This window comes from Pantherophis guttatus, chromosome 1, assembly GCF_059756535.1.
Source record: "Pantherophis guttatus breed Tessera chromosome 1, ASM5975653v1, whole genome shotgun sequence".
NCBI classification, from domain to species: Eukaryota; Metazoa; Chordata; class Lepidosauria; order Squamata; family Colubridae; genus Pantherophis; species Pantherophis guttatus.
Window position 1 is genome coordinate 54549892 of NC_142063.1, and position 27268 is coordinate 54577159.

General features: G+C 36.3%; 1 protein-coding gene across 1 annotated transcript in view; it reads right to left on the reverse strand.

Moving 5' to 3' along the window:
* Positions 1-1878: 1878 nt before the first annotated feature.
* IFT43 (intraflagellar transport 43) overlaps positions 1879-27268 on the reverse strand; it is a 62316-nt gene continuing 36926 nt past the window's right edge. The window contains exons 6-9 of the mRNA XM_034418162.3: positions 8870-8942; positions 8539-8614; positions 7884-7946; positions 1879-5943 (exon numbers count right to left, since the gene is read on the reverse strand). Coding sequence (XP_034274053.1) covers positions 5827-5943; positions 7884-7946; positions 8539-8614; positions 8870-8942 — 329 coding nt within the window. The 3' untranslated portion in view covers positions 1879-5826. The remainder of the gene's footprint in view (positions 5944-7883; positions 7947-8538; positions 8615-8869; positions 8943-27268) is intronic.

Sequence of the window (27268 nt, forward strand, 5' to 3'; positions counted from 1 at the left end):
AAGTAGCATGCACCGCATTCTCTCCATGCACTGCCATCTAGATTCAAAAGGACAATTTTAATATGGAAAATTAGGAATAATATATCGGAGAATTGTGTATAAAGAGAATTGTTTCAAAAAATCTTCAATGCAACCCAGAAAAATTACACCAAAAAATGAGCTCTGTAGTTGTTAACAGATGCAATTAGTTTCCAGAGAAATCCCTTAGAAATCAGTGATTGTTGTGCAACTCTGTCTCACCTGTGACACTTGGATACATCCCAGCACACAGCTGAGAACTTATTTATTTTCACTGTTTCCATTTGATTATATAACAATCATGCACAGCTCATTCTGGAACATCAAGTTATTTGAAAGAGGAAGTAAACACTCCTAGCCACCTTCCAAAAGGTATAAATGCAGATAAAAGTACGACTCAAAATAAAAAGAGGGAAATAAATTGGATAAATCAACTCTTTGTTCCTACTGATTTGCATAATTTGCATAATTGAAATTATGAATGTTGAATATGTTACATATTCTTTACTGAGGTAATTGCTTATAATGGACATTGAGGCAAAACTATAATTTTTAGGAATAAATAAGGCTGGCTTTCTTACACCAAATCGAAACCATTTAACTCGGGTTGGCAACTGGCAGCCCTCAAGCTTCTTGTCTTTTTTCTAAAGACTTTTCAAAAGTCTATGTTTTTTGCTCTCCCCAATCTCCCCTACCAAAATATCAGTTTTCAGCAGCTGCGTATTTTTTCTGTTCTGATTGCTGGCCGTGAATAGTCTATCTATCTCAACCAGCAATGGTGCTTCAGAGTTTCAGGAAAGAGTTTTTCCAATTTTGCTATGCTGAATTTGGGGCTACAGTGTTTATACACCTTTGTTTAACTCTGAACATAACATTAAGCATTTATGGCCTGGGAAGATAGAATGGTAGGATGTTTTCTGTTCCTCTCTCAAAAGATAAGCATGCTCCTAGTCCCTTCCCTTAAACATTGCCACCTTGTAGTTAGGCAGTGTGCCTTTTCTGTGGTAATGACTGCCCTATGGAACACTCTTTATCTCTGAAATTTGGTAGGCCTCTACCCTCCTAGCCTTGTGCACTGAAAATGTGGCTTCCCCCCACCCAAGCACTGGATAGGATGGGGTACTTGCATATTGGAAGCTTGATTTGGTGCTAGGTCTTGAATATTCTGGGTTTCTGTAAGCTTTATTTGAGTGGTATACTTTTATCAGAGAGAGTCCTTTGGTGCTACTATTGTTGCAGTAACACCAAGAAAAATCCTTGCTGATCTGCTGCAAATTACAAAGACTCTTATTAAGAGTCTCAAATATATCTGCTCCATCATGCTCTTTCTTCTTTTCTCTGTTGTAGCTGATTGAAGTAAAGTGAGAGAAATTAACAGTGACAAAATCAAGTTAAAGGAAGTTGCTGGATTCAACAGATGAATGCAACTGGAAAATACAGTATGCTATACATATCATTTGTGAAGATCCTATTTAGGATTTTCTGTTTTCCTGTTTGTTTCTTGGCTCAAGCCTGTGTCCCTGAAACAATGTCTGAGAAATTGAGTGAAATAGCTCCTTTTCCTGATTCAATTTCAATTGCCCAGGTATCAGAGATCTTTTGTTTTCAGTCTGAAGGGAAAATCTGCGTAGCTGGAAAATATAGGCTATGTAATCTAAGGAGATTTAGGGTCCACTGCATCAACCCAGCCCAGAGGCAAGATCCCTTCAGGTTTTAGAACACAAAAACAAACAACAGCAAGACAAAAACACAGGACGCAACTAGAGAAAAGAACAGGTCCAAATTTGACCCTAACATCAAAGACAGAAAGCATTCTTCCCTTCTAAGTCCCACAGCTTGCAATTAAAAGTGAAATACACATTTTCTTTCTGTGTTTTTAGGTACCATTGCCTGCTACATTTAATCATCATAGGTCAAATTATATGTTCCATTGAATCCTTACATGAACAGAAAAAAATACAATCTGTATATGGTACAAAATTAAACACAACTTTCTGCAAACACATAAATTCAAAAATTTAAAAATACTTAATATGGCAAGTGACACCCATTTTGGACTGAAGAAACAAATATTAAACTGTTTGCCAAGAGATACTTAGAGAAAAAATGACAAAACTTTTGAAGAGCACCTTAACAACAGTTAAGTGGTAATTCCCCATACTAGTTCCCAATTCCCAGACTGTACACTTATAGTGGTGATGATTCTATGCAGAGATTTCATGCATGCAAGGAGATATATGCAGTGGTGGGATTTAAATTTTTTAACAACCAGTTCTGTAGGTGTGGCTTATTTGGTGGTGTGGCTTGGTGGTCATGTGACTGGGTGGGTGTGGCTAGCTGGTCATGTGACTGGGTGGGTGTGGCTAGCTGGTCATGTGACTGGGTGGCCATGGCTATGTGCATAGGGACTACTCAGAGGGCTGAAAAAAATCATTTCTGACCGGTCCTTGCACTTATGACCATCCTTACATTTATGCCTGTTGTAGCATTCTTAACAACCGTGTCACTCATTTCACAACTGCTTCTCTTCACCACGGTGACAAGATAGGGCGCAAAACATAAAATGTGAGGACAGTCATAAGTGTGAGGACCAGTCAAAAGTGCGAGGACTGGTCAAAAATAACTTTTTCAGTCCTCTGAGTAGTCCCTATGCACATAAGGACTACCCAGGGGCTGAAAAAAGTGATTTCTGACAGGTCCTAGCACTTTTGACCAGTCCTCACACTTACGACCGGTCATCATTTATGCCCATTGCAGCATTCTTAACAACCGTGTCACTCATTTCACAACTGCGGTGCTTCATGTGACCTGGTGAGGGTGGCCAGGTGGTCATGTGACATCACTTCTTTGCCCTAATGATAGTTTGCTGCAATGGTCATAAGTGTGAAAAACGGTCATAAGATCACTTTTTTCAGTGCCATTGTAACTTGTAAGTCAAGGACTACCTGTAGAAAAATACAAAAAACTTCTTTGCTTGCAAAAAGCTGCCCTAAATACCAATCATTAGATTAGAAATACCTGCAAGCTGGAGTTACAAATCAGGCAGGGTGCCAGAGCACCTTGAGGAATTAAAATAGTTAAAATGCAATGATTACTATCAGCAGCCAACTCTTGCTCATAAAGTGAAACCCTTTAGCAGAGAGGTCATTTAAGCTCTCCAGTATGAAGCAAAGGAGCAAACACAGTAGCTGTTGCTTGCTAAACCAATTACCAAAACAAATAGACACAGGAACTAGCCAGATTTCTGAAGCTGCTTCTTTTCAGGAACAGAGATTAACATTTTCCTTCCAAACAAAGCTGAATAGGGAAAATTATCCCATCAATAAACACAGGATTAAACATCACCAAGCACAGAATTAAACTTCACCAAAAACCAGTTTTAGACCAAAAGTCAGAAAGGGTATGTAAACTCACATTTGAATGTCAATCTTTCTAGCTAGCCAAGAAGCCTTGAATGTCACTCATCTTGGTTCTTTGTCATTAAAAGCTTCTGCTTTGTTATTCAATCATTTTTCCAAAGTGTTGATCATTGCATCCTGGCTGGAAGAACTCCAACAGGGGAGTATTTCCTCCCAACAGCGGTGTAAAAAGCTTAAAACAACCCTTCCCCTATAAGAAAGTCAAGGAAAAAAAAAAACTCCGAGAAGCTCCGAAACCAAAAGCGACAGTAAAAGTCTAGGTGTACTGCCAAGAATGTAATAAGGATTAACAGAGAGGCAGTTTCTGTAAGCAGGGCAACAAAGATTAGGCTACAAAGCACCAGAATGTTATAATTCCTTACAGGATTAACCCTGTAAAGTGGAAAAAAACAAAAGGAGATTTCTTCTAACAACCAGTTCTCTGAACTGCTTAACTACTTAACAACCAGTTCTACTGAACCGGTGCGAACCAGTAGAATCCCACCACTGGATATTTGTATATTTCTGAGAGGAATTCTGCAAATGGAGCTGCGAGCATGAGCGCCTGCTGCTTGTGCAAATGGAGCTTCAAGAGGAAGTACCTGCCACTCTCGCAAATGGGAGTTTTGAGCACAATTATGAGCACCTGACACTCATGCAAATGGAGCTGTGCGTGCAAGCACCCGCCACTCACACAAATGGAACTGCACACTCACGGGTTCCAAACAGGCTGTGGCCCGGGGGTTGAGGACCCCGGTATAGGGTTTCCTGTTTGAACAGGTTAGAGTAGAAGACTTCCAAGGTCCCTTCCAACTCTGTTATTCTGTTAGAAATCAAATGTAAATAAGTGTATGTCATGTATGCAATCCAACTGCTATTGGAAGGTGACCGCTATTTTTTTCTCCAATTTACATATGTGTGTGCATGTGTGCTTATGCAGCCATTGGTTCTATCCTCAACGACAGTCACAGTTTCTCATGTGACCTCTTCGGAAAATTAATTGACCAGCCCTGTTCTAAAGAAACCAGGAAAACCTGGAAAAAAGCCGCAACCGCTTTGGCAATTTAAAACAAGGGGCTTCTTAGATGCTTTTGCACATATCTTGAAAAGATATGCTCATCCCTGCTGCTTTGCCTACTATTGTGGCTCAGTAGTTTCTAATATTCTGTTCCAGTTTTGGAGGTGAGTTAGACTAGTCCAATTCAAAATGAAAAAGGTTTTTAATTTTCCTGTCTTTTACGCCCGCAATATGCTGCTTATGCACAAACATGGGTTTTGTTGTTGTTGATAGCTCCATTTCACTGCCCACTACACTGCTAAGTGTACTATTAGCTTGGGTGATAAGCATAGATAAATTCACAAATTATGATCTTTGGAAAGCAGTCAACCTCCAGCATATTTTAGAATAGGAAACTGGTACTCCCAGTTCACTTCCAAATTCAAAAAGCTCATGTGATGTATGGTGCACTTGTGTTGCTTTTTGTTTGTATAGCCTCTTCTTTACACATTTATTATTCATGTACATTTAAACAAATTTGAATATGTTAGAGTCGCCACTTAAGTGAGGAAAGGTAATAAATCAATTTAATATTCCAGACTTGTCTATCTGTAATAGCTCTGAGGATAAAGCATAACATTTTACAATGAGGCATACCGTATTTTTTGGAGTATAAGATGCTCGGGATTATAAAATGCACCTACCTTTTTTGGTGAGGAAAACAAGAAAAAGAAATCTGCCTCTGCCTCCCAGCAATTTTGCTTCATTGCAGCAAACAGCAAATAGCCTGCTTTAGTTTCATTTTCGTTTTCAGTATAGCTTGATTAGCACAAGAAAAAAAAAATCTGCTCCCAGCAATTTACCTCCTTGCAGCAAGCAGCAGAGGCCCGCGTAAAACAGCTGAGAGCAAAACAGCTGAGAGTCGGGAGGCCGTTCCAATCAACTTGTGCTAATTAGGCTGTACCGAAGCTGAAACAAGCTGTTTCTTCTTGCTGCTTGCTGCAAGGAGGTAAACTGCTGGGAGGCAGAGGCCAAAGGGTGGGGACCAGTGTGTGGGCGGGGTTACATTCGGTGTATAAGACGCACCTAAATTTTCACCTCCTTTTAGGGGGGAAAAAGGTGTGTCTTATACTTTGAAAAATACGGTATACATATAAGAAATAGAACACCTTAAAATGGGCATGTAAGTACTTGGAAAAACATTACCTACTGAAGAGAATTGAAAGTATTCCCAGTTAATAAAAAGTATAATCAATTAATTTGAATATCAATACAAAACTCCTTTTGAATTCTATTAGATACATTTCTGAAATAGCTATTTTTATATTGCGTAGACAAAAATAATTTCTCAAATAAAAATCATACTAAAAAGGAATGTCTCTACAACTGTGCTTTTATGCAATCAATCAAAATTCAAGCATTCTTGTTCATAAGGTTCTCTTCTTTTTCTGATTGCCCAGAGTCCCATTCACTTAGAAGTTCAGAGGCAACCTCTGTGTAGAGATGGTTCCAGTCCCAGATGACATCATCCTGTCAAAGAACAATAACAAATGTAAAACAAGTATCAATGGGGGCAACGTTTCTAAATATGATGACTCAGTTCAAATGGGGGGAAAATACATTACAGCGAGGCCCCAATCCCTAAGTGCTAATAATGGTAGCAGGATCACTTGTCTTTGCAGGAGAAGGTCAGAAGAAACTCTCAGCTGGGTTTGTCGCATCATCCCACTCCATGGGTTAAAAGAAATTCTTCCTTAATGGGTTTACCACTGACAGGTGATCTAAAGAGGTTGACTTCTGAGAGTCCCTTTGGTGGCCCAGGCTTCTTGGCCTCATGAATGTTTGGAATGTAACAGAGGAAGAACAATTTATTTTTTCTTCCTGTTATCTTAGTAAAAGTCCCTGACATTATGCTTTAGGAAGATGTCGAAAGAACAAAGTTTTGTAGTAACAGATATGGAAGAATGGATAGACTGGTGACCAGTCTCTCTTCCAGGTTGTAGTCTAATCAAGGAAATCCAGGTGACAATCAAGGTGGACCCTTCGCCCTTAAGCTTCTGCTTTTTAATGCTACGCCAGTTGCTGGTAAAACATTTATTAACCATGATTTAATTCTGAGTAAGTACTTGACATGGTATATATTTTAAAACAAGAGAGGAATGTTAATCTCTCTCAATTCTACCCTCTGGAATACTGTGTGATGCAGCAGGATAGGACCAGAGGGTGCAGAAGTGAGAATTCATCTCATTGACCAGAAGCTCCAACCAACAGTCTTCTAATTTTGAATATTTGCTTTGGTGTTTAGGTGGCCACAATAATGGAGCAATACTGTTTAAATACTGCCACCCCATTGCATAATAATCTATCTTTTCAAGATAACTGTAATGATTGCTAGTGCGTCAATGCGATATTCTATATTTTTTGTCTTGATGGATTTCAGGCCCTGTAATAGGCATAAGGAATAACCTTGAAGAACAGGAGGAAGAGCCACTACTGGCTAATAAAAGAAATAGGAGTCAGAGCCAGAACTGTAATCTGAGAAAACACCTCAGATAAGACCCTTCTTAGAGAGAGGGAACACATTCAGACTTGCAAGATTCTGTTTATTATATTTTTATAATAAAAGTAATATTAGCCTGCATGACTTTGGTTCCGCATGACTTTGGTTCCCTAGTCTGGTCTACCTTGAAAGTCTGACTTCAATCTTATATCACCTCATCCCCAGTCCTACACACAATGAAGTTGATCTCCGGTTCAACTGATAGTCATATGAAAGTAAGCTTTCCAAAAATCACTCCCTGGTGTGTCTTAGATTGGCATCCAACTCAGAAAATAAATGGAGAGTTTTCTGAACATGTTTGCCAATCAGGAGTCCTATTGAATCCCTGGCTACTCTGTTGAACATCATTTGAAACCATCACTAAGTATCCTTTTCCATCTAGCAGAGCTCAACTGGCATCAGGAAGCTGACAGCAAGGAAGCAATGTACTACTGTAGTGATGCAATATGAATGGAGGAATGTCTTGGCTGAATCAGTCCAAACATAGATTGGGGCTCTTTCAAGCACAGTTGTAATCCTACTTCATGGAACTGGGTGCAGTGAAAATGGATCACTTCTTTCATTCCATTGTATCTGCACAAAAAAGTCCAACCATCTCCTTCATCAAAATACTTGGGGAAGGAGCATTGAAACAGTTGGGGATTTGTTGTGAGAATATTTTTTCATTCTTTGCATAGATGATCAATCTCATCTCTGTTTGGTACTACCCGCTTGCTTGATATGATGGTCCCCATCCCCAACAAAAAAAAAACACCCAGAGAAGCATTAAAAGGTTGTCCATGCTATGAGTCCAATAAGGCAAATTCCTAAGGAAACTGAGAAAAACTGAAACAATGGGGTGAAACAAACATTCTTAAATCGATGCTAACTTTAAGAGCAGCCTAGCAAAAATATTCATAACCAAACTCACCTCTCGTACTTCTTGTTCTGGTGCTAAGACTTTACTGAGCAATTTGAGATCAATCTCTCCATCCTATGAAAACACATTAAAATCATATTTGCTCTAAGAACAAGTAGTAGCAATATCTGCATTTTATCCATGATAGCAAGACAGTCCCATTCCTTCTCTGAAAAACACATATGCCCAGCGTGGGAGCAAAGCAGACCAAATGCACTAACATCTCACCCAAAAAATCCTTTCAAAAGCAATCACAAGATACATACATTTGGAGAATTGGGTTTTTTTTCTTGGCCAAGGCTCTCTGATGAGTGCACTAATTTCCAAAACCCAGTGTCTAGTCTTGCGTCCCAAATATAAACTAATAATTAAATAAGCCCTGAAAGACATTCTGCCAAATGAATTATATGATTATGGAATGTCCAAAGATGATTAAAAGGAACATCAAAAATGTTGCATAAGAAAATAAAGTCACTAGATAGTTATTTAGGCTTCCAAAACCAAGGGCTCTATCAAAGCAATAGTTCAAATATACATATATTACATTAGAATAAAAAGGGACATTTAAAATGTAATAAATGTCAACTTTATGTAATACTTTACTTACTGCTCCCTTCTTCCTGGAAGAAATATAAATAAATCTCAGTTTCCATCTGACTGCACTCACCAAGGTTTGGAATGCAGCATACTTCATGAGATCATTGTCCAAGTCACGGTAGGTCAGCACTCTATTCACCTGAACACTGTGATTGGGGTTAGAGCAGAAATGAAATTAACACTCTCCATCCTTCACTAGAAAGTCTAAAATATGGAGCTGATCCTAATAAAAAAAAAAGGCTTTTATTGGCTTTACTCAGTAGCTACAGCAGCTAATTCCTCCCTTCAGAAGAGCTCATTTGCCCTTATTATAACATATGGTACAACAATCAGCCATGTGGGGCAGAAGTTGATCCCAACAGGACAACTAATTAGTAGAACTAATTCTGGGGTTACTATACCTAGGTGGGGCTGCCACTTGCATGGCAAAGTCCTCCTCTTGTACTTCCTCCAAGTCAGGGATCACTGGTATATCTGCAAGAGATAAAATATCAGTAAGAAAGAATTACTACAGATTTGCATCGCTCCCATGTGACACCTCTCCTGCGTGAGCTGCATTGGCTTCCAGTGGTCTTCTGGGTGCGCTTCAAGGTGTTAGTTACCACCTTTAAAGCGCTCCATGGCATAGGACCTGGGTATTTGCGGGACCGCCTTCTGCCGATAGCCTCCCACCGACCAGTACGCTCCCACAGAGAGGGACTCCTCAGGGTGCCGTCAGCCAGGCAATGTCGGCTGGCGACCCCCAGGGGGAGGGCCTTCTCTGTGGCAGCTCCTGCCCTCTGGAACGATTTGCCCCCAGAGATACGAAGCATATCGGATCTCCGGGCCTTTCGCCGTGCCCTAAAAACTTTTCTTTTCCATCAAGCAGGGCTGGAGTGAACCCCCACCCCCCCACCCCCTTTTTTTTTTAGCTTTTTAAATTGTCAATGGATTTTAGTTTGAATGTTTTAAATTTTGGGCCAAAGACATGTAATTCTTTTAAAAATTTTAAATTTTGTATTGGTATGTGTTTTAGTTCTGGCTGTGCACCGCCCTGAGTCCACTAGGAGAAGGGCGGTATACAAATTGAATAAAATAAATAAATAAATAAAAATAAAGATAAAAGAAAAAGAAAAATATTTGGATGTTTGAATGAAAGAATAATCTTTATTTATCTTGTACAAAGACATGCACATGCATATTCATAGAAACACAGGCTCCATTTACCTTCTAGTACAATGAATTCTTCCTCAATCACAATATGCCTTTTTTTCAATAAGCTAGCTCTTGAATAGTTTGGTGCTAAAGTCCTCGTGCTTAAGCATTGGGCATCGTTGTTCTCTGAACTGTCTTGATCCCATTCTGAAATTTATTCTAGTGTCCCAGATAAGTTAGATGGCTAGGGAACTGGCAGGCTCAGCTGAACTTTTTATTGTTAATTTTAAAAATATTTTCAATCTGGACATTGCTGAGGATTGCTTTGTAGGTGGGCTACCAGTGTGATTAATAAATAATGAATAAATCATTTACACACTATTTTAACTAAGGATGGTACTTTAGGATTGCAAAGCCCATTTCAGATTTTTGTCTGTAGCTGCTTTTGCATCAAGCCATTTGGTTGTTTAAATGCTGCCTTGTTTGAAACTTGTCTGAAATTAACATTCAAGAGCAGGAAAAGTGCCTGTCCTATGAAGTCTAGTACCCATGTCCAGGTCTTTTTCAAACTCCCCCCTCACAGTTCCAAATGCACCAGCCACACCTCCTCCTCCACATTCCTTCTCCTCCTCCTCTGCAGATTCCTCTGACCTTGATGGAAGCAGGACTGGTCCATCTGCAGTAGGGCAAGGGTTAGCGTGGACTTTTGACAAGGGTAGTGTTTGGAGCAACCCACACAGTGGGAATTCTCTCTAATTGGATGCCTGGTGAAGGGGCTGAATGAAAGAGAGGCTGAAAACAGAGCCAAACCAAAGCAAGAGACAGTGACAGCTTGGACAGCCTCCGCAGAATTATGCCTTCCAGCTCCTCAACTATCCAAGGATTTGCTGCCTAAAGCAGAGTGGTTTTTTAGCTCATAGCTAAATGAATATAAAAGAAATTGGGCTGTTGAGATTCTTCTTTAGCAAATCTATGCCATAGTGATTAAATATGTGCAGTAACAGAATTGGACTTTTACAAGACTGCATTTTACTCACAAATGCAACAATTGCAGCCTCCAGCCGCATGTAGAGCAACAGGTTGAGTGCATTCTACAATGATTCCCTGCCTTTCCAAAGCCTTCCCTTGCCTCCTACTCCCATTTTCCACTGAATTTTTAACTGCACTCTGCTATACTTCACACTACCACATCACTTTCTTTCTCTGTCATTTCTATCCTGCCTTTCTGTTCCTTGTAATTTCTTAATAACATTCAGCAACAGGAGATATTTGATATGGCAGAACAGTATCAAAAGAGGTACACTTTTTTTAGAGTAACACATTTCATTAAAAGGCACAAGCTATCATGAACTGCAGCTCACTCTACCAGATAGCACAGAATGGCTAAATGAAGTAGGGTTTAAACTGAGATGGGGAGAAAAGTGAGGGAAGACAGGATAGTTATGCAATACAGATTACTGTACATGTATGGCAGATTACAAGTACCATATCAAATAATAATTTTAATTTTAATCCCAGTATGTTTGTTAATACCTTCTCACATAGTATGAACCCTTTTGATGTACACTATGAGAGTCCATCATTCCCTTACTCAGTTGTGCTGAGGATGTTTCTTTGTTCCAGAATTTTGAAATCTGCAATGGAGTGTCCTGAAGGATTAAAATGCTCCACTTTTACTTTGTCTTTTTTATGAGTTCTGATGTCAAACTCGCGTCCATTAATTATTTTGTGCAAAGTGTGGCCTGTTTGTCCTACATAGATCCCAGGGGGGCATTGCTGGCAGAAAATGGGGTAGATCAATTAGAGAAACAGCATGTGAAGACATATCTTGGGTATAAAATTGTTGGGACTTGTAATGGTGCTGCTGATACAAAAAAATGGTACAAAAAGATGGTGCTGGTAGTAGATATCTGTTCTGTTGCAAGCTCTAACTCCCATGTTACCATTATTTTCATGTTTCTTCAGACTGTCTGAGAGAATCTATTTCATGTAGGATGGTTGAATCTATACAAGTTTGGGCCTACCACCCAATCTTGAGAAGTGCAGTGCGGTTATTCAATATGAGTTGTAAGTTATTAATAACATATTTGAGTGGCTTGAGTTTTGATATATGAGACAACTGCTGTTTTACTTTTCTGGACTGTCTTTTAATAGGTCTTCCCTGAGGACTGATCTGAATTACTGCTCTTCTCCTCTTCTCTATTTTGCAACATCAATTTGTCTCTTCCTGTCTTCTTTTTGTTCCCAAAACTCAGTGTAGTTTCCTCTTCAACTGTCTCCTTTTTGCATTTCCATCTGAAACTAAACCCATTTTAGCTTATTCTCAGCTTACTGTTTCTCAGCTTGATCATCAATATTGTTCCTTTGCTTTCTTTCTCTGGCTTGCCCCTTTCCAACCTTTTTTTTTTTTTAAAGAAAAACTATTTTCAGACCTGAGAACATCTGAATATCCGCTCCTAAGTGCTGATTTAGCTCCCTCTACTGGGCTTGGAATGAATTATAAATGGAGAATAAAGTACCATATTTTGCCAAAAGAACACAAAGTTTTTTCCTTGAATGGGAGATTATTTTACAATAACTAAGAATAGATATTGCTGTTTAAAAACAAACAAATGTGAGGAAGGAAAGTACATGCTTTTGAAGATTAACTGCAGCTAAAATGGATTACCTGCCTGCTGACTTTATTGGATATAATTGGAGAACTTTATTTTATAGACAATGAATTTTAATCAATAGCTATTAATACAATTTATATTTACACATTTTTATAGCCTTGCTTTTTTTGGAATGTGGCTTCTAATATGCATAAATACATGTAGACACATGTACACACAAGTACAACACATGTCCTGTATACATTTTTATGATGAAGAAAATCTCCAGGACAGTTTTACCTGGGAGGACAGGAGGGGTAAACTAGTTATGATAAAATATTTTTTTTCTCTGTCTATATTTTTCTTTTGAGGAAAGACTTTTAACTTCAGGATCATCTTCCTGTGGGATGATACAGTATATTTCAATTTTTACAATTTAATGGTGTGGGTGGGTGGGTGTGTTGGAAAATAGTAAGTAAATTATTAAAAGAAAATGATTTATTTAATATAGTATGATTCTATCAATGTATGTATGTCTGAACATATGAGTACATGAGTGCAGTTTTTGAATTAGGTGTGTGCATTACTTTATAGCTGAGTTTGAGTGTATTATTTATATTTAACTTTTTATTTTATATAATTATATCTACTATGAAGTACACTCTCCTATACCCAGTGGTGGGATTCAGCCAGTTCGCACCACTTCGGGAGAACCAATTGTTAACTTTCTGAGCAGTTTGGTGAACTACTTGTTGGAAGAAATCATTAGGGCAGAGAATCGGTTGTTAAATTATTTGAATCCCATCACTGCCTATACCTCTCAAAACTATATGTGGCCATTAGCTAGATGAAAATTCTCTGTTCTGCTGAATAAAAATATCAGTTCACAGAAATAGACAACAGCGAAATCATTAGGATTCACCTATCCAATACAGGTAGTCCTTGACTTACAAATCAGTCACTTAGTGATGTTCAAAGTTACAATGGACCCCATAAAAGGTGCTTAGGATCCTGTTCTGATGGTTGCTCTCCCTTGATCATGTGATCACATTTCAGACAATCACCAACTGGCCTGCATTTACAGCTGTTTGCAGTATCCTGTGATGTGCCCATGAATTATGATGTTTTTGCTTAAAACCAGTGTTTAGTTCTGGTTTTAGGCAAAATGCCACATGGCAAAAATGGATTCACTTAATGACCATGGCATTCATTTTACAACTGTGGTGTTTCTTATCAACCGCAGCAAAAAAGATAAAATCACTTGCTCACATGGGTGACCTGCTTTATGACCATCACAATTTAAAACCGTAATGGGCAGCCGCAGATTCAATTACAGGTGTCAATTGAGGACTACCTTTATCCAAGTCTTGAATAAGTCATGTGTTTAAGACCTAATTCTTTTGTAGAGAAACTTGGTTTTTGAATGCCTTTAAGACGCTCTGGGTGTCCAAAATTGCTGGATCAGAGCAGCAATGCCTGCACATGCTAAGAGCCAGAAATTAAAACTAATAAACTCAGCAGCTATTAAAGCAAACAGACAAAATGCACAGACCACAGGGCAACTTCTAATTTAAGTAATGAATTGAGGTCAATTCATACAACTCATTTAATGTTGCAAGGCCTGCTGTGAGCACTGAATACAGTGATGGCTATCCAACTGTTTCACCACAGGACTGAGACTGCCAATTGGTCAAGGCTGAACTGAATTTATCATATACTGGTTATTCTAAAAGTGGAATGGTTATTCTAAATAGTGGAATGAGTCCTCTACAATAAGCCAAGACTCACAAAACATGAAATGAAAAAAAAATCAAGAATAAAAAAAAGACCATGTTTACCTGCAAAATATTGTTTAACAGCTCAATATTATTATTTGGAGGCTTTTACAATTTTTTGAAGTCAACCATATTCTTTAGTAAAAAAAATATTGAAATATACACTATGATTAGTCCTAAAATTAATTAATAAACCTAGTGTAATTTTCTTAGTAATGATAGGGAAACATTACCCTGATTATCCGTTAAAAGGCAAATTTTGCCAACCATGATTCTTCCAGATTCCTGAACCCTGAGCAATAATAATTTTAAAGTCCATCATCAGAAAAGTTAATGAGGAAAGGAATTGAAAATGGCTTCAAGTGTTTTTAAAATCTTGCAAATGGACAAAAAATAAAAGCAAGAGGAACAAACCAACATGGCTGCATATAATCTAGCTGATAAATGGAGAACCGGTGGAAAACCCAATTCCTGAAATAGGTAACATATGCCTACATATGGCATTCTAATTAACAAGCTAGTTAAGTGTGGGCTGAACAGCATGACAATCAAGAGAATGCATAGCTGGCTCAAATCATATATTCAAATAATGCTTAAACAAGTTGAATATCAAATTGGAAAAAGTATTCAAATTAGACCATAGGATTAAGTCAAGGCACTGTACTTTCTATTTTTTAAACAAATGACATGGAAGAAGGAATACTTTTCCAAATTGCAGCTGATACAAAATTGATAGGAGAGCTAATCTAGTCAGAAACAAAATTCTAAATGTTACTAATAAAGAAATGGGCTAAAAACAATAGAATTAAATTTAGCATAAACAAATGCAAAGTTTACATGGAAAGCAATAGTTTAACTTTATCCTTCATTAGGCAAGATCCACTTTAATCTACCTTCCAATAAGGCAGGCAGATTCCAAATGACTTGTAGAAGAAACATTTTCTAATGATAACTTCAGTTCAAAAGTATAATCAATTACCAAGAGAACATGTGTTTCACTTTACTTGATGTGTTCAAGTAGAATCTCTGTACTGAGTAAAAGAAAAAACTTGACTTGAATGGCTTTTTCCTACTCTTTGGATGTTCTTCCACAAATTAACTCATTACAGATTAACTACACGGTTCAGACTGCTGCATGCAGAGAACGTAATCAGTACAAGATGCAAATTATCAGAAATGCTGATCTAAGGCAAAATGTTAACTTTCATATTTTTATTTAGTTCTCAATAATATCAATAGCATTTACTTCTGAAACCTTTGCATTCAAACAAATAAATAGCTTAGACAAGTGACTCTAGACAGAGGAACAGAGAAGTCTAAGAACTGCATCTCAAATATACACAACTCAGATTAAGCATTCCAGAACTGTCTAGAGAATTCCTATTGTTAAGCTAACTAAAATATATTGAACAATAATTAAAATACGGAAAATGGTACTTAGTTGAGCTCCTCTGAAGCAACAAGTGTCCAGATTTTCCAACTATGGGTTCAAACCCTTCTAAATGAACTAAGTACAGAATAAGACTGCAAAAGAGGACTAGAATTCCTTGGCAAAAGATCATTATGATTTATATTACTTTATTGGGAATGACTACTCTCTTTGCCTGAAGCTTGTTTCATGGCATATAATTTTATGTTAGGAATGGAAGGATATAGTATGGCTCTTCAAAAACACTAAACTCCATCAGTCTCAACAAGGAAAGCCAATGAATTAATACTGTAACATCTACAAAGCTATAGATACCCTAGCCATATTTTAGGATGACAGGACATATCCAATACCCTATTAGATTAATAATCAAAATATGTTTATGAACTGAGTATATTTATTTATACATGGGTTTGCTCATATGCTCATTGTTAAAATCAATTCCTAAGCAGCTATACTCCCACATAACATTCACAATGATGTTGATCTATGAAAAAAAGACAGAAACTAAATTATGTTTATATTTATATAACATTATTTTTCTGCTTATTTTTCTATGTCTTCAAATTACAAGATCGTTCAATTTTACAAGAGGTTGTGAAGCAATGTTCAAAGCTAAAAAATGATCTTGCAGTACTTTTTCAAATTTTCCCAATAATCAAAGCCTGCCTCAAATAATTTATGAGATAGGCTCTGATCCTATTTTATTGACTTGCTGTTTTTAGTAGCCAAATTAGAATGAAAAAGTCTCCTAGTAATAATCTAGTTTTTATTATAACTACAGAATGCAAGATACAGAGTGCAAGAATATAAATGATAATATTTATGTACAGTGCTATGTTTATAATGTTGATGTACAAAACTAGAAAATCAAAAGACATAAAATAAAGAGATTTAAATAGTTAACTGGCCCATTTTGTGCAATGAGAGTCTTTAAAACAAAAACTTCCTTTATCTAATTTATATAAAAGAAGTTGATTTTTAAGGCATGGAACTTCAACCACATGCAATTCTAATTTCCTTATAACTGCAAAACTTTTTTTTTTTACTAAGCACTGTTACCTTCTGCATCACGTTTAGGGAATTTTAAACAGGCAAATGGAAGAGGGTCTGATTGAAGATGAAGTTAAATGAAAGAAATTGGTCTCATTTAGCACATGACAGGATTCATCTGTGTTCTCAAGTCCACTGAGGTAGCATCATGAGCGTTTCATATTCATGAGCTGCTGCGACACTGTGTTCCCGCATTTACAAAGCACCATGTTCAGCAAATTCTGTCCCTATAGACACCCCATGCATTTCATGGTCCTGTCAGAGAGACATCAAAGACTACAGTAACCAAATACTAGAAAATGGTTTTAATTAGCAAATTTCAATCTGATAATTATTTTTCTTCTAAATAGATATAAGAAAAATAAAGCAGAAAGCAACAGGCTATAGCCTTCATAAACTGCAAGGAACCAGGAGTTAAGGCAGACACAAATAAGGCTGCTCATTCAATTTTGTAAGGATATTAAGGAAGCTGATGAAACATATGTTCCATAGCAACTGTATACTGGCTGCCATAATAGAAAACTGAGACTTATAGTTAATTTTTTTGAGATCAGCCTAATAACCATTTTTGGAGTATCTGGGAAGTGGGTTTCAAATCTTTTCAGTAAAAACAAAGCCAAAACTTTAGAAAATTCAGAAGATGACTAAGAAGTCTTCAGAAAGCTGGAACTATACTGCAACACATTGACTCCCTAAAGACAGAGATTAGTCATGTCAATATATAACATTAAACTATGATTTATATTAATCCTGGTTTTATTTATGAAATATCACCTCATTCTCAGCACCCCAGTTGCCTTTCTCCCATCTCCTTTGCTTGCTTACCATTGAACTTAATACAAAAACAACAATGAAAATTTTAAACTTGAAGAGCCAAAGAAAAAGAGCCCCTCTCCCCTTGAAGCAGCCAAAAGAGGATTGAGTTGGCATAAATTGTATTTGACAGTTACCTTATTTTTGTCTTTTTGCCTTTTCCCAACCCCTCAAAACACATCTGCTCTGTACAGACATTTTCCATTTAGCTATTCCAGCAACAAGTAATTTGGGATTATTTGGATTGATAAAATTACCAACGTGCACAGTGTGGTCAGTCTGAACTATTTTTTATGTAAACAAATTTAAGCATACAACTCTTCAAATCCTGCTATGCTATTTCAAAAGTGTCAATTTATTTTTAAACATTTTTCCTTAAAATATCTTGAAATGGTATAGAAACTCTCTGGATGCTCTTTAACACTCACAGAAATCATCATTACAAGCCAAGTGGGCTGCTGGACAGTTCAGTAACAACTGGAGACCTACAACTTCCTCATTCTGGCATAATATTTCTACTTTGTTGACTAATCTTATCCCAAAAAGTATATTAAAAAGTTACTCCTTCTGGATTCACTGATAGTTTGACAATGGGGTTGCTCATATGCTCTTTTGTTTGTTCTTGTTGTGGTCCCCCAGCAGCCTGCAGAGCTGGCAGCAGAGTCGGACAGTGAGGAGGCTGGGAGGAACATGGGCCAGTCCTGGAGTCTGGGGAAGGTTCGGACAAGGGCTCTGGGTCGGAGGCAGAGAAAGGGCCATCTGGGAGGTACGTGCTGCCTCCGGAGCCTCCAGAGTTGGACCTCAGTGAGGCAGAGGAACAAGGAGAGCCTGTTCCCAGTGCGTGCATGAGCAGAGCTGCCAGAAGGCAAGAACAGTTCAAACAAAAGGGACAACTCAGGAGTAGGGCTTGGAGATGATTGGCCCTTCCCATAAGAGAGGAGCAAAGGCATGTGGGCCTTTGCAGGAAGCAACGTTGTTAATTCTGTGCAGTTTAAAGTCTGAAGCTCTGTTTGATTCTGGACTCCGTGTGGCTTTGCCAATTAGGTCTTTGGCCGCGTGTCAAGGGAGATAAAGGTGGGTGATTATCAGCCTTATCCCGAAGGACTCTTTACAACTATTTGGGATTCATCTGTGAATGAACAGAATTCACAGCTGTTAAAATAAAACAGGTTTTTGGGACTACTCGTGTGTTTTACTGACTCAGGAAGCCTAGGTCAGAACAGTTTTCCTTGGAAGCATAGCTACGAAAAAGACAGGAAAGCTTCCTTAACACGGCCCATTCCAACAACAGTGTTCATAAAACCTCCAAGAGGTTTTTCATACATTTAAATTCTAACATGTTTATGAATGCATGCTTGGTTTTAAATTATAAAGATTATATAGCAATCATTTCTGGAGTTTTCTTCCTTTAAGTAGTATAAGCATAAGAAATTTAGAGATCTTTTTTATGATGGTTGGATGATGAGTAGCAAGAGTATACATGCTTTAAAAATTAATTGGAAGAAGTGTTTTAGAGGCAGTTCAGCTTTCAGGAAAAAAGAGCAAAGCATAAGGTTCAGATTATTTTCAAATGAAATTGTGTCCTAATACACTAAAGAACATAGCATTGCCTTCTTTTCTTGATCATAAATGCACTTAAGAATAATAGAGGCTGAAAATAGCATGACTCATTTTGCTCAGAGGTCCTTAATCAGATATAGTTAAAAATTTGAAAACACATTCTAGATACAAAATAGTTGTTATGGTGGGTTTGACCAATCACAAAACAGACATTCATTTGAAGGCAAAGTTGTCCATCGTCTTATTCTAACAGTGCTTCTGTGTCTATGAAGGTTCATAGATGTAGCATAAATGCAGATTATGCTTGAGGCTGATGTTCTGTAGCATACTATTGCCCATGTAGAATTTCTGCAAATTCTTCCACACTGTAAAGTTCTTCTATTTATCATTTAGTTATTTGCTGTAGGCATGGAGTACCAAAACACAGCAACAAGCTAATTATCCCTTTCATTTTTTTAATTACTGGAAATTGTCTCTCTAGCACTAAGTACAGCTTATGTGATCCTTGTCCTCTTAGACTTAGGCAAATCTGAGACATAAAATTTCCTTCATGGCCAATTCAGAATTATAATATATCACTATTATGCTATTCATTGCAATATATATCTTCATAGACACTATAACATTTCAAGTAATCAGACTTCCTAAAATATACCTATTATAATTAACTGCACTCTGAATGGCCTTATCTGAGCAATGTTATATAGCCTTGGAAGCTAAACTGGGTTGAAACTAGTGACTGCGAGGAAATCCCAAAACTGTAGACTGAACTAAAAAGTTAAAAAAAAAAATTACAGAAGAAAGCAATGGCAAACCATTTCCTGAACACATTCTTCAATCATTAAATTTCCAAGAGTTGAGCTTAGTTTGAAGGAAGCATTTAGTTTAAGTCTCATTGTCAATGGGTATAATTTTTTGCAAGATACAAACTAATCCAAAAGCCTCATGGATCTCTGTACTTTGTCCACCTGTCACCCACCTACCTGATAAAAGGAAATCAGAAACATATGTGAGAATTGCAGCTAGAAATGTGTGTCTGAAAACTGAAATTTCATCTAAAGAAGAAAAGAAGCCTCAAATCCAAAGAAGATAGCATGAAATTCCAAAGAGAGAAACTATAGCATCAGGGTACCAAGCGAAGCAGAAATAGACTTCCAATAAGATGTGATGTGCTAAAGTGCAATTTATCTCTTTCTCCCCCCACAAAAAAAAAAAAAAAAAAAACCTTGTGAAGAAAGATGGTAAGCAAGAAATTAATTCATACTATTTCTGCCATTTCCAATATTTTGAGAAATTGATCACATCATATAAACAAGAAAATAGCTGTTTCTTCCTCCGTTCATCTGTTACAGTGCAGATCTCCCTTGGATAGCCCTCTACACAGCTTCAGCTTCTAGAGAAACTGTCATAGATTTGGAGTATGAGACTAAATTGGAGTTTCAGCCACAATTTCTAACTAGTGAGAGTGGTAAATAATTATTTATTCATTCTGCCTAAGCAGGGGGTTGGACTAGAAGACCTCCAAGGTCCCTTCCAACTCTGTTATTCTATTCTATTCTATTCTATTCTATTCTATTCTATTCTATTCTATTCTATTCTATTCTATTCTAAATAAATTATTTACCAACTTTATTACAGCAGTGGAAAATTGTGGCTGAAACTCCAATTCAGATAGAAACTTACAGAAATTCCATCTAATTTATAGTTTGGTACGTTAGCAGTTTTGAGATTCTAAGAACTGTGAGTTGGCAGTCAGCGACAAACAAATTTAATAAATTATTACTATTATTTCTTGTTTTTCACAATATATTGAGAAACTTGATAAGATTAGAAAAGGAAACTGTTTAAAGAAACCAAGAAATTAATTGCAGTTTTAATTGTACAAGATGCAATAAAAACTAAAGAGGTTGGTATCATTTCTTTAGAGCACAAAGAAATATTAGTAGAAGTTATAACAAAACCTGTTTCAGTTCTGGACAGACTGTTGAACTGACTGAAGCATCTTATTGTATGCCTTTTAGTTCCTCGTAGACCCCTGAACATGTTGTTATTAACTTTTTTGGAGATCAAATTAAGATAAAATATTGCAAGTACTCTAGAACTCCAGCACATTTGGAATATGAAGAAAAGCAATTGATATTCCTTCCAGATCTACCTTACAAAATGGAACAGAAGCATGAAGAGTTTCACCAAGCAGACTTCCAGACTTATTTATTGAAGCAGACTTCAATAAATAAAATATTTTCTTATATTTGGATACTGGTATAAGGACATTTTGCAATCTAGAAATGGCTATTCATTACCACAAGGAATGTCCGACTATCCAGAGAGTCACAAAAGGAGCACAAAGTCTATCTAGAAACAATTCATTGGCTTGGAAGCTTGATGAACCTATCAATTGAACAAATTGGGTTTTTTCACCCTTTCTTTTCTTTTCTACCCTTCCTTCTTCTTCTTCCCCCCCCCCCAAATGTTAGCTAGATTTTAGGGAATGGAGGTTAGTTTATTTTTTTTAATTAGATATTTAGAGCTCTGCATAAAGAATTTTGTTAGTCTTTTTGTTAGATACATTTTGTGTGGTGTAGGTTAAGGTGCTGTCCTAGAAAACAGGAGAATGTGAATTATAGTGCCGCCTTAGATATACAAGAAATATATATTTTTAAAAACACCTATAAAACTCATTAAAACATAAAACCCCAAAACTATTAAAATTTAAAAATATATAATCTGCAAGAGAGCAACATTCATTTTCCCAACAATACAAACACTTGGCAGGTTCCTAAGCAACATCACTGGATATCCAGACCCGATGGCAATCTCTATCTTCACTTAACAGACAGTGGAAATGATAAAAACTGAAAGAGCGCTAGACCCATTCAAATTCAGGGAAGTTAGGAAACTGACACAAATAAAAGGGATTCTTGCTTTTCAACAGAGTAACATTTTTAAAGGGAAATTTGGTATAGAAAAATCTTTATAGGAAAATAAGAAGACAAAAATATACGTTGTCCCAAGGTTTCTATTGAATAAACTATGTTACCATTTAAAGTATTTAAAATATTTAAAGTACAGAGGGAATAATATATAAATTTTTAAACTAAGCATTAATTCAAATTAATATTTGCAGAGGCATAAATCATGGAAATATATTTATATATCTAGGAAGGGAAAATACATCAAAATAATATGTGGACAGTTACCAGAAATGAAACAGTTATTTTATATGTACAATTTTTGAGCTTACAAATACAAATAATATATGTAAAATTGGTCATTTACTCTTTGAACTGAATAGCAAATGTTACATTTAATTAATTATGCAATTATAAAATTACTTACAAAATGATGAAAAAGAAAAACCAACTGAGTATGTAAATTGTGCTGTATTAAACAATTTAATAGCTGCAAAATAATAAAACCTCATATTTGAGAAACCAGCTAGATAAAATGGTTTCAGCCAAACAATATTCCTTGGCTTAATATAACAATATAAGGATTAATTATTGGCCATGTGCCAATAGTGGTGATTCTACCCTGAAATGTTAACAGACTGCAAAGTTTAAAAAAAGCAAGGCGATTCAGTTGTCTTCCTATTAATTCTTTCAATGTTGCCTCAGGGCATAATACAAAAATGACATCTGTAGATGCCACACATTATTGCTTCCTACAGAACAGATTTTAGATTTAATTGTACACTAGCTGTAAGTAATGCAGGAGAACTGAGCCTTACAATTCCTACATTAAGAATACCAGAGAACAATATTCTAATTTTTCTACAATATACATTTTGCAGATGGAAATTTCCTACAACTACTCAATTATAAAACGCAGAATGCAGTTTTATAATTGAATATGCTGCTTAAGAATGCTGCTTGGTAAAGGAAATAATTGAATTGAGGAAAACTATTAGTTAGGAGGTTATAAGAACTACTAAGAACTTGTTTTATCCTGGGGACTTCAAATGTTCTCCTCTACAAGAACAAAACAATTTTTAAAAAGCAGCAGCAACCAAAGTCAAAAACGTTTAATTAAAAACCAAAAATAATACTCATTTAAATTACATTAATTTTATTATGTGGTTAAAACATCTTGTTCATAATGTTACACCACTGACAAGATAATATAATATCAAAATTCGGATCAGTTTTTATTTTGATAAATATTAATAGAAGCATAAGTTTTAGTATTTCTACTATGTATCATTCTTTTACAGTCAAAAAAATGCAACTGCAAAGCAGTGTAGCCTACCTGAGGAAAACTTCTCTTCAATGCAGTGTACCTGAGAAAAGCTTCTGACGGTAAATGCAAGTAACAGAGATGGCGTAGAAAGCACAGTAAAAAATCTTTATTGGATAGAATATGTTCAAAATTCAGAATGTGAATTCGTAGGAAAAACTGTAAGTCATATAGAAAAAGCTAAAGTATTACTACATTAAAAGTAATACCGGTAATTATAAAGCTCTAAAATGTTTCTAAAATAAATAATGATTATCATCATGATTCTGTTAAAACTACCAAAACTAAATAATATTAAATAATACTAGTGCCTATTTATGCATAGTTGTGTTGAGCTATAGTCATATATTCCCTAAGTAGGAACGGAAAGAAAACAGAAACTCTGTATTATTATACTATTCAGTTACATTAATGAGGACTACTTAAATATATGATCAAAAAGGAATTTCTCATAAATATCTTATTCAATACTGTTAGAGCACAGATATATCTGTTTTATTTAATCCTTTTCATAATTGAGTGGAAAAAAATAAGACAAACTGAATTTCTTTATGTTAGATTTCTTACTGTGAATATGTATGATTTTATACATATATATGATTAGTAGAATTCATGACATTTTCATATCCAGAAACTTCTCAGAAGCCCCTTCATTGCACATGAAGCCGTTATAGCTGACAGCCACTGGGACTGATCACAGTCACTCAGAATCAGATTTTCATAATTCAGACAAGGACTCCAATTGCTGCTTTCTTTCGTGCTGCTATCAGATGAGAAATTGATGGGGGGAGCAAATCCTGAGGGAAAAACACTACAATTAAGGGCTGTGCAGTTCTCTTGCTGTCCCTCTACAGCTGCAATTTTCAAAGGAACTTGCCTTAGGCACTTTCAAATGATGGCACCTCAGTTCTGTAATCATATTTCAAGAGCTTTTCTTAAAGGGTCTTTTAGATAAACTTAGTCCATCAACCACACTTAAGGACTCAACAATCACAGCTACAATATGACAATGTACTGTTTTTCAGAATTTTGGCATGAAAATATCAAACATTTCAAAACACATGCACTTACCATTATCCAACACCTTTACACAAATGATGCACATTATTGCATACTGTTTTAACCATTTATTTCCAGAGTCATAAAGTGTAATTTTTTAAAAAAAGCATTAAAAAAATTCAGAAATAAACATTTTAGATGCCTCCTTGCTGCCATACTTACTGACTGCCAATCAAGCTTGCCATAGAAATTGGTAATTTTTATAAATATTTTCTTTGCTCATCTATAATAATTTTACTCTCTAGCAACTGTTTGACTGAAGTGCAAATCTATCATATTATCAGACCTGCATAAAATACTAAGTTAAATTAAAACTTAAAATAATCATTTTTAATTTGTTCCTTCTGTTAGAAGAATAATTTGGGGTTTCAACTCAAGCTGTGATTGTGCAAATATAAACAAAAATGAGATCAAGACAGCTGTAAGGAAAGAAGAAATATTTATTCCTAAAAGCAAAGTGTTTGCCTTTAAGGGCAGCTGCAGAGAAATGGGGTACAATGACAGAGTTATATAGGGAGGTTTGTCCTGGATGTGGAAGTGTCTAGGTGCTGATTCTAGGGTGACACTTGAGGGACATGTTTAGGTATGTCTATGATGTTTATTCTTGTGAACATGCAGTTCTGCTGGGAGACCTAATTTAATTAACTCTATTTGTGTTTGCAGACCTTAATCTTTGATATGTGGATTAAGTCTGGGTAACTTGGGGGGATTTAAGGAAGTTTGAGTAAAAGATTTTCTGCCATTTGCTATTTTTAGTTGATTAACTTGGTTTCAGCATATTATCTAGTGAAGACACTGATTCTTAGTCCATTGTGGATTCTGTTAATGTTTTAAGGAAAGATGGAAACACTATAAAGAACAAAGTGTATTTTGATATAAAACTTCTCACACTTTCTCCTTCCAATCTTCATTTTATCCAATCTACAATGTCCTTCTTAAGCAACTGCATCATATTTTCCTCACCTCTGACCATTAGAATTATAAATATTCCATAGTTTTAGTGGTTAGTATTTGCCAAGACATCTCAGTTATAATGCAAGCATTTTGATCTGCACTGAATGCTCATGTTTAAAGCTAAAAAAATAATATTTCATGTTAATTGTTTAAGGCAGAATCAATTGAAGTACTGTGAATCTCAAAATAATTAGTAAAGTACTCATCAGTGAGAAGGCCACATCCAATTTTCTCAAAAGAGTAATAAACAGGAATTTCAGTAAGAAACATAGTTGGCATAGAGACTGAAGAAAAATGAATCACTCTACAATGCAGCATCTGATTTAAAATCCTCTTTAAATCATATATATAAATAAAACACATATATACCAGACTATATACAAAGACAAAAAATACTTTCTCTCAACTCAGTTGTCAGATAGATTGAGTAGAGCTTTTGCCTTTAACTTATCCATGTCCTCAGGTACAGGTAGTTCTCAATTTACAACCACAATTGAGCCCAAAATTTATGTTGCTCAGTGAGAAATTTGTTAAGTGAGTTTTGCCCCATTTTACGACTTTTCTCACCACATTTGCTAAGTGAATCATTGCAGTTCTTAAATTAGTAACACGGTTAAGTGAATTTGATTTCCTCATTGACTTTGTTTGTCGGAAGGTCGCAAAAGGGGATCACATGAAACCGGGACACTGCTATCATCAAAAATGTAAGTCAGCTGTCAAGCATCCAAATGTAAATCATGTGACCATGAGGATGCTGCAATGGTCATAAGTGTCAGGCCTGAAAGTCATCTTTTGCCTTGGAGTTTCAGGCCTGCCACATTTATTACTGTGGGAAACTAGGAGGGGGATTGTATGGAGCAAGGGTGATATATAGCCATAACATTCCTTCGCAGGGAGCCAAGGATATCTTGCCCTGCACCTGGAGGGTTGGAACTGGGAGGCATCTCCAGTTGGGATGGGCCGTGTGATGGACATGTGGCTGCTGGGCAGAGACTTGAACTTTCCTTTGGGTGGGGAAACCCTGGAAGTTTTCAGATTCAGGTTTTCCCACATGTGCCAATATGACATCTCTAATAAAATGAAACTTTGAGGAAACTCAAGCCTCGGAGTCTTCTTTCGTTGGGGGTGTTACTTGGAACCCTGACAATAAGTGTGAAAAATCATCATATGTCACTTTTTTCAGTGCCATTGTTACTTTGAATGGTCACTAAATGAACTGTTGTAAGGACTACCTGTTCAGCAATTAGGTTCCATTTGTAGCAACAAGTAACACTGAAATTATGCAATTAGGTTGACCTGGTCAGGACAATCAAATGCAAAAGAGCATAATTTCTGTTTTTTTATTGTATAGTTAATTTCCGAGCTGTATTTCCCATAAACAGAGCTAGTCTAGAAGTCTAGCTAGTCTTTAATTTAGAAAGGAGGTGAATGAGGAGGATATGATTGAAGTGTACAAAATTGTACAAAAGTGTAAAAGTGTAAATCAAGTGGAAAAGGATAAGCTGTTTTTCTTTTCCCAAAATACTAGAACCAGAGTTCAAATAATAAAACTGAATACTGGAAGAATCAGGACAGACAAAAGGTTTTTCTATATATACAACCTGTAGCTAAGCTTTGGAATTTGCTTCCATGAGATGCTTAGCTTTAATGGAAGTGTGATTGCCTCTGAAGTCCTTCTGCTTGGAAATCGGTAGACTTCCTTGTGCAGTCAGTTAGGCCACTGTGAGAAGAGACTGCTGAACTAAAAGAGCCAAGGGTCTGATTCAGCAGGGCACTGCTTATGTTCTTAATGAAGAACTTAACAAATAAAATAAAGTCCTAATGAATAGCAGGATATAATTGCACTCAGAATGAAGATCTTAATTAAGTTAGTAATGATGATATTGCACAACTATAACTATACTCATTTGTTCTTAGTAAATCAAGAAAAGTGAAGAAATAAAAAATTTCCAAAGAATAGGATACCAACTTCTTGCAAATTGATTATTTTAAAAGACTTAATATTTTTTTTTAGACCGATAAAGCAGTTTGAGCTTGGAATAAGTACCTTGCTCTGTGAAAATTTTTTAACAGATAGCATTTTTTCAATTCCCATTTTAGCCTGGCATCTCCCATCTCATCCAGCTCTATTATTGAACTGAGCTCAGTCACTTCTGCCCATTTTCCCTGTTGACATGGATAGAAAATTGAGCA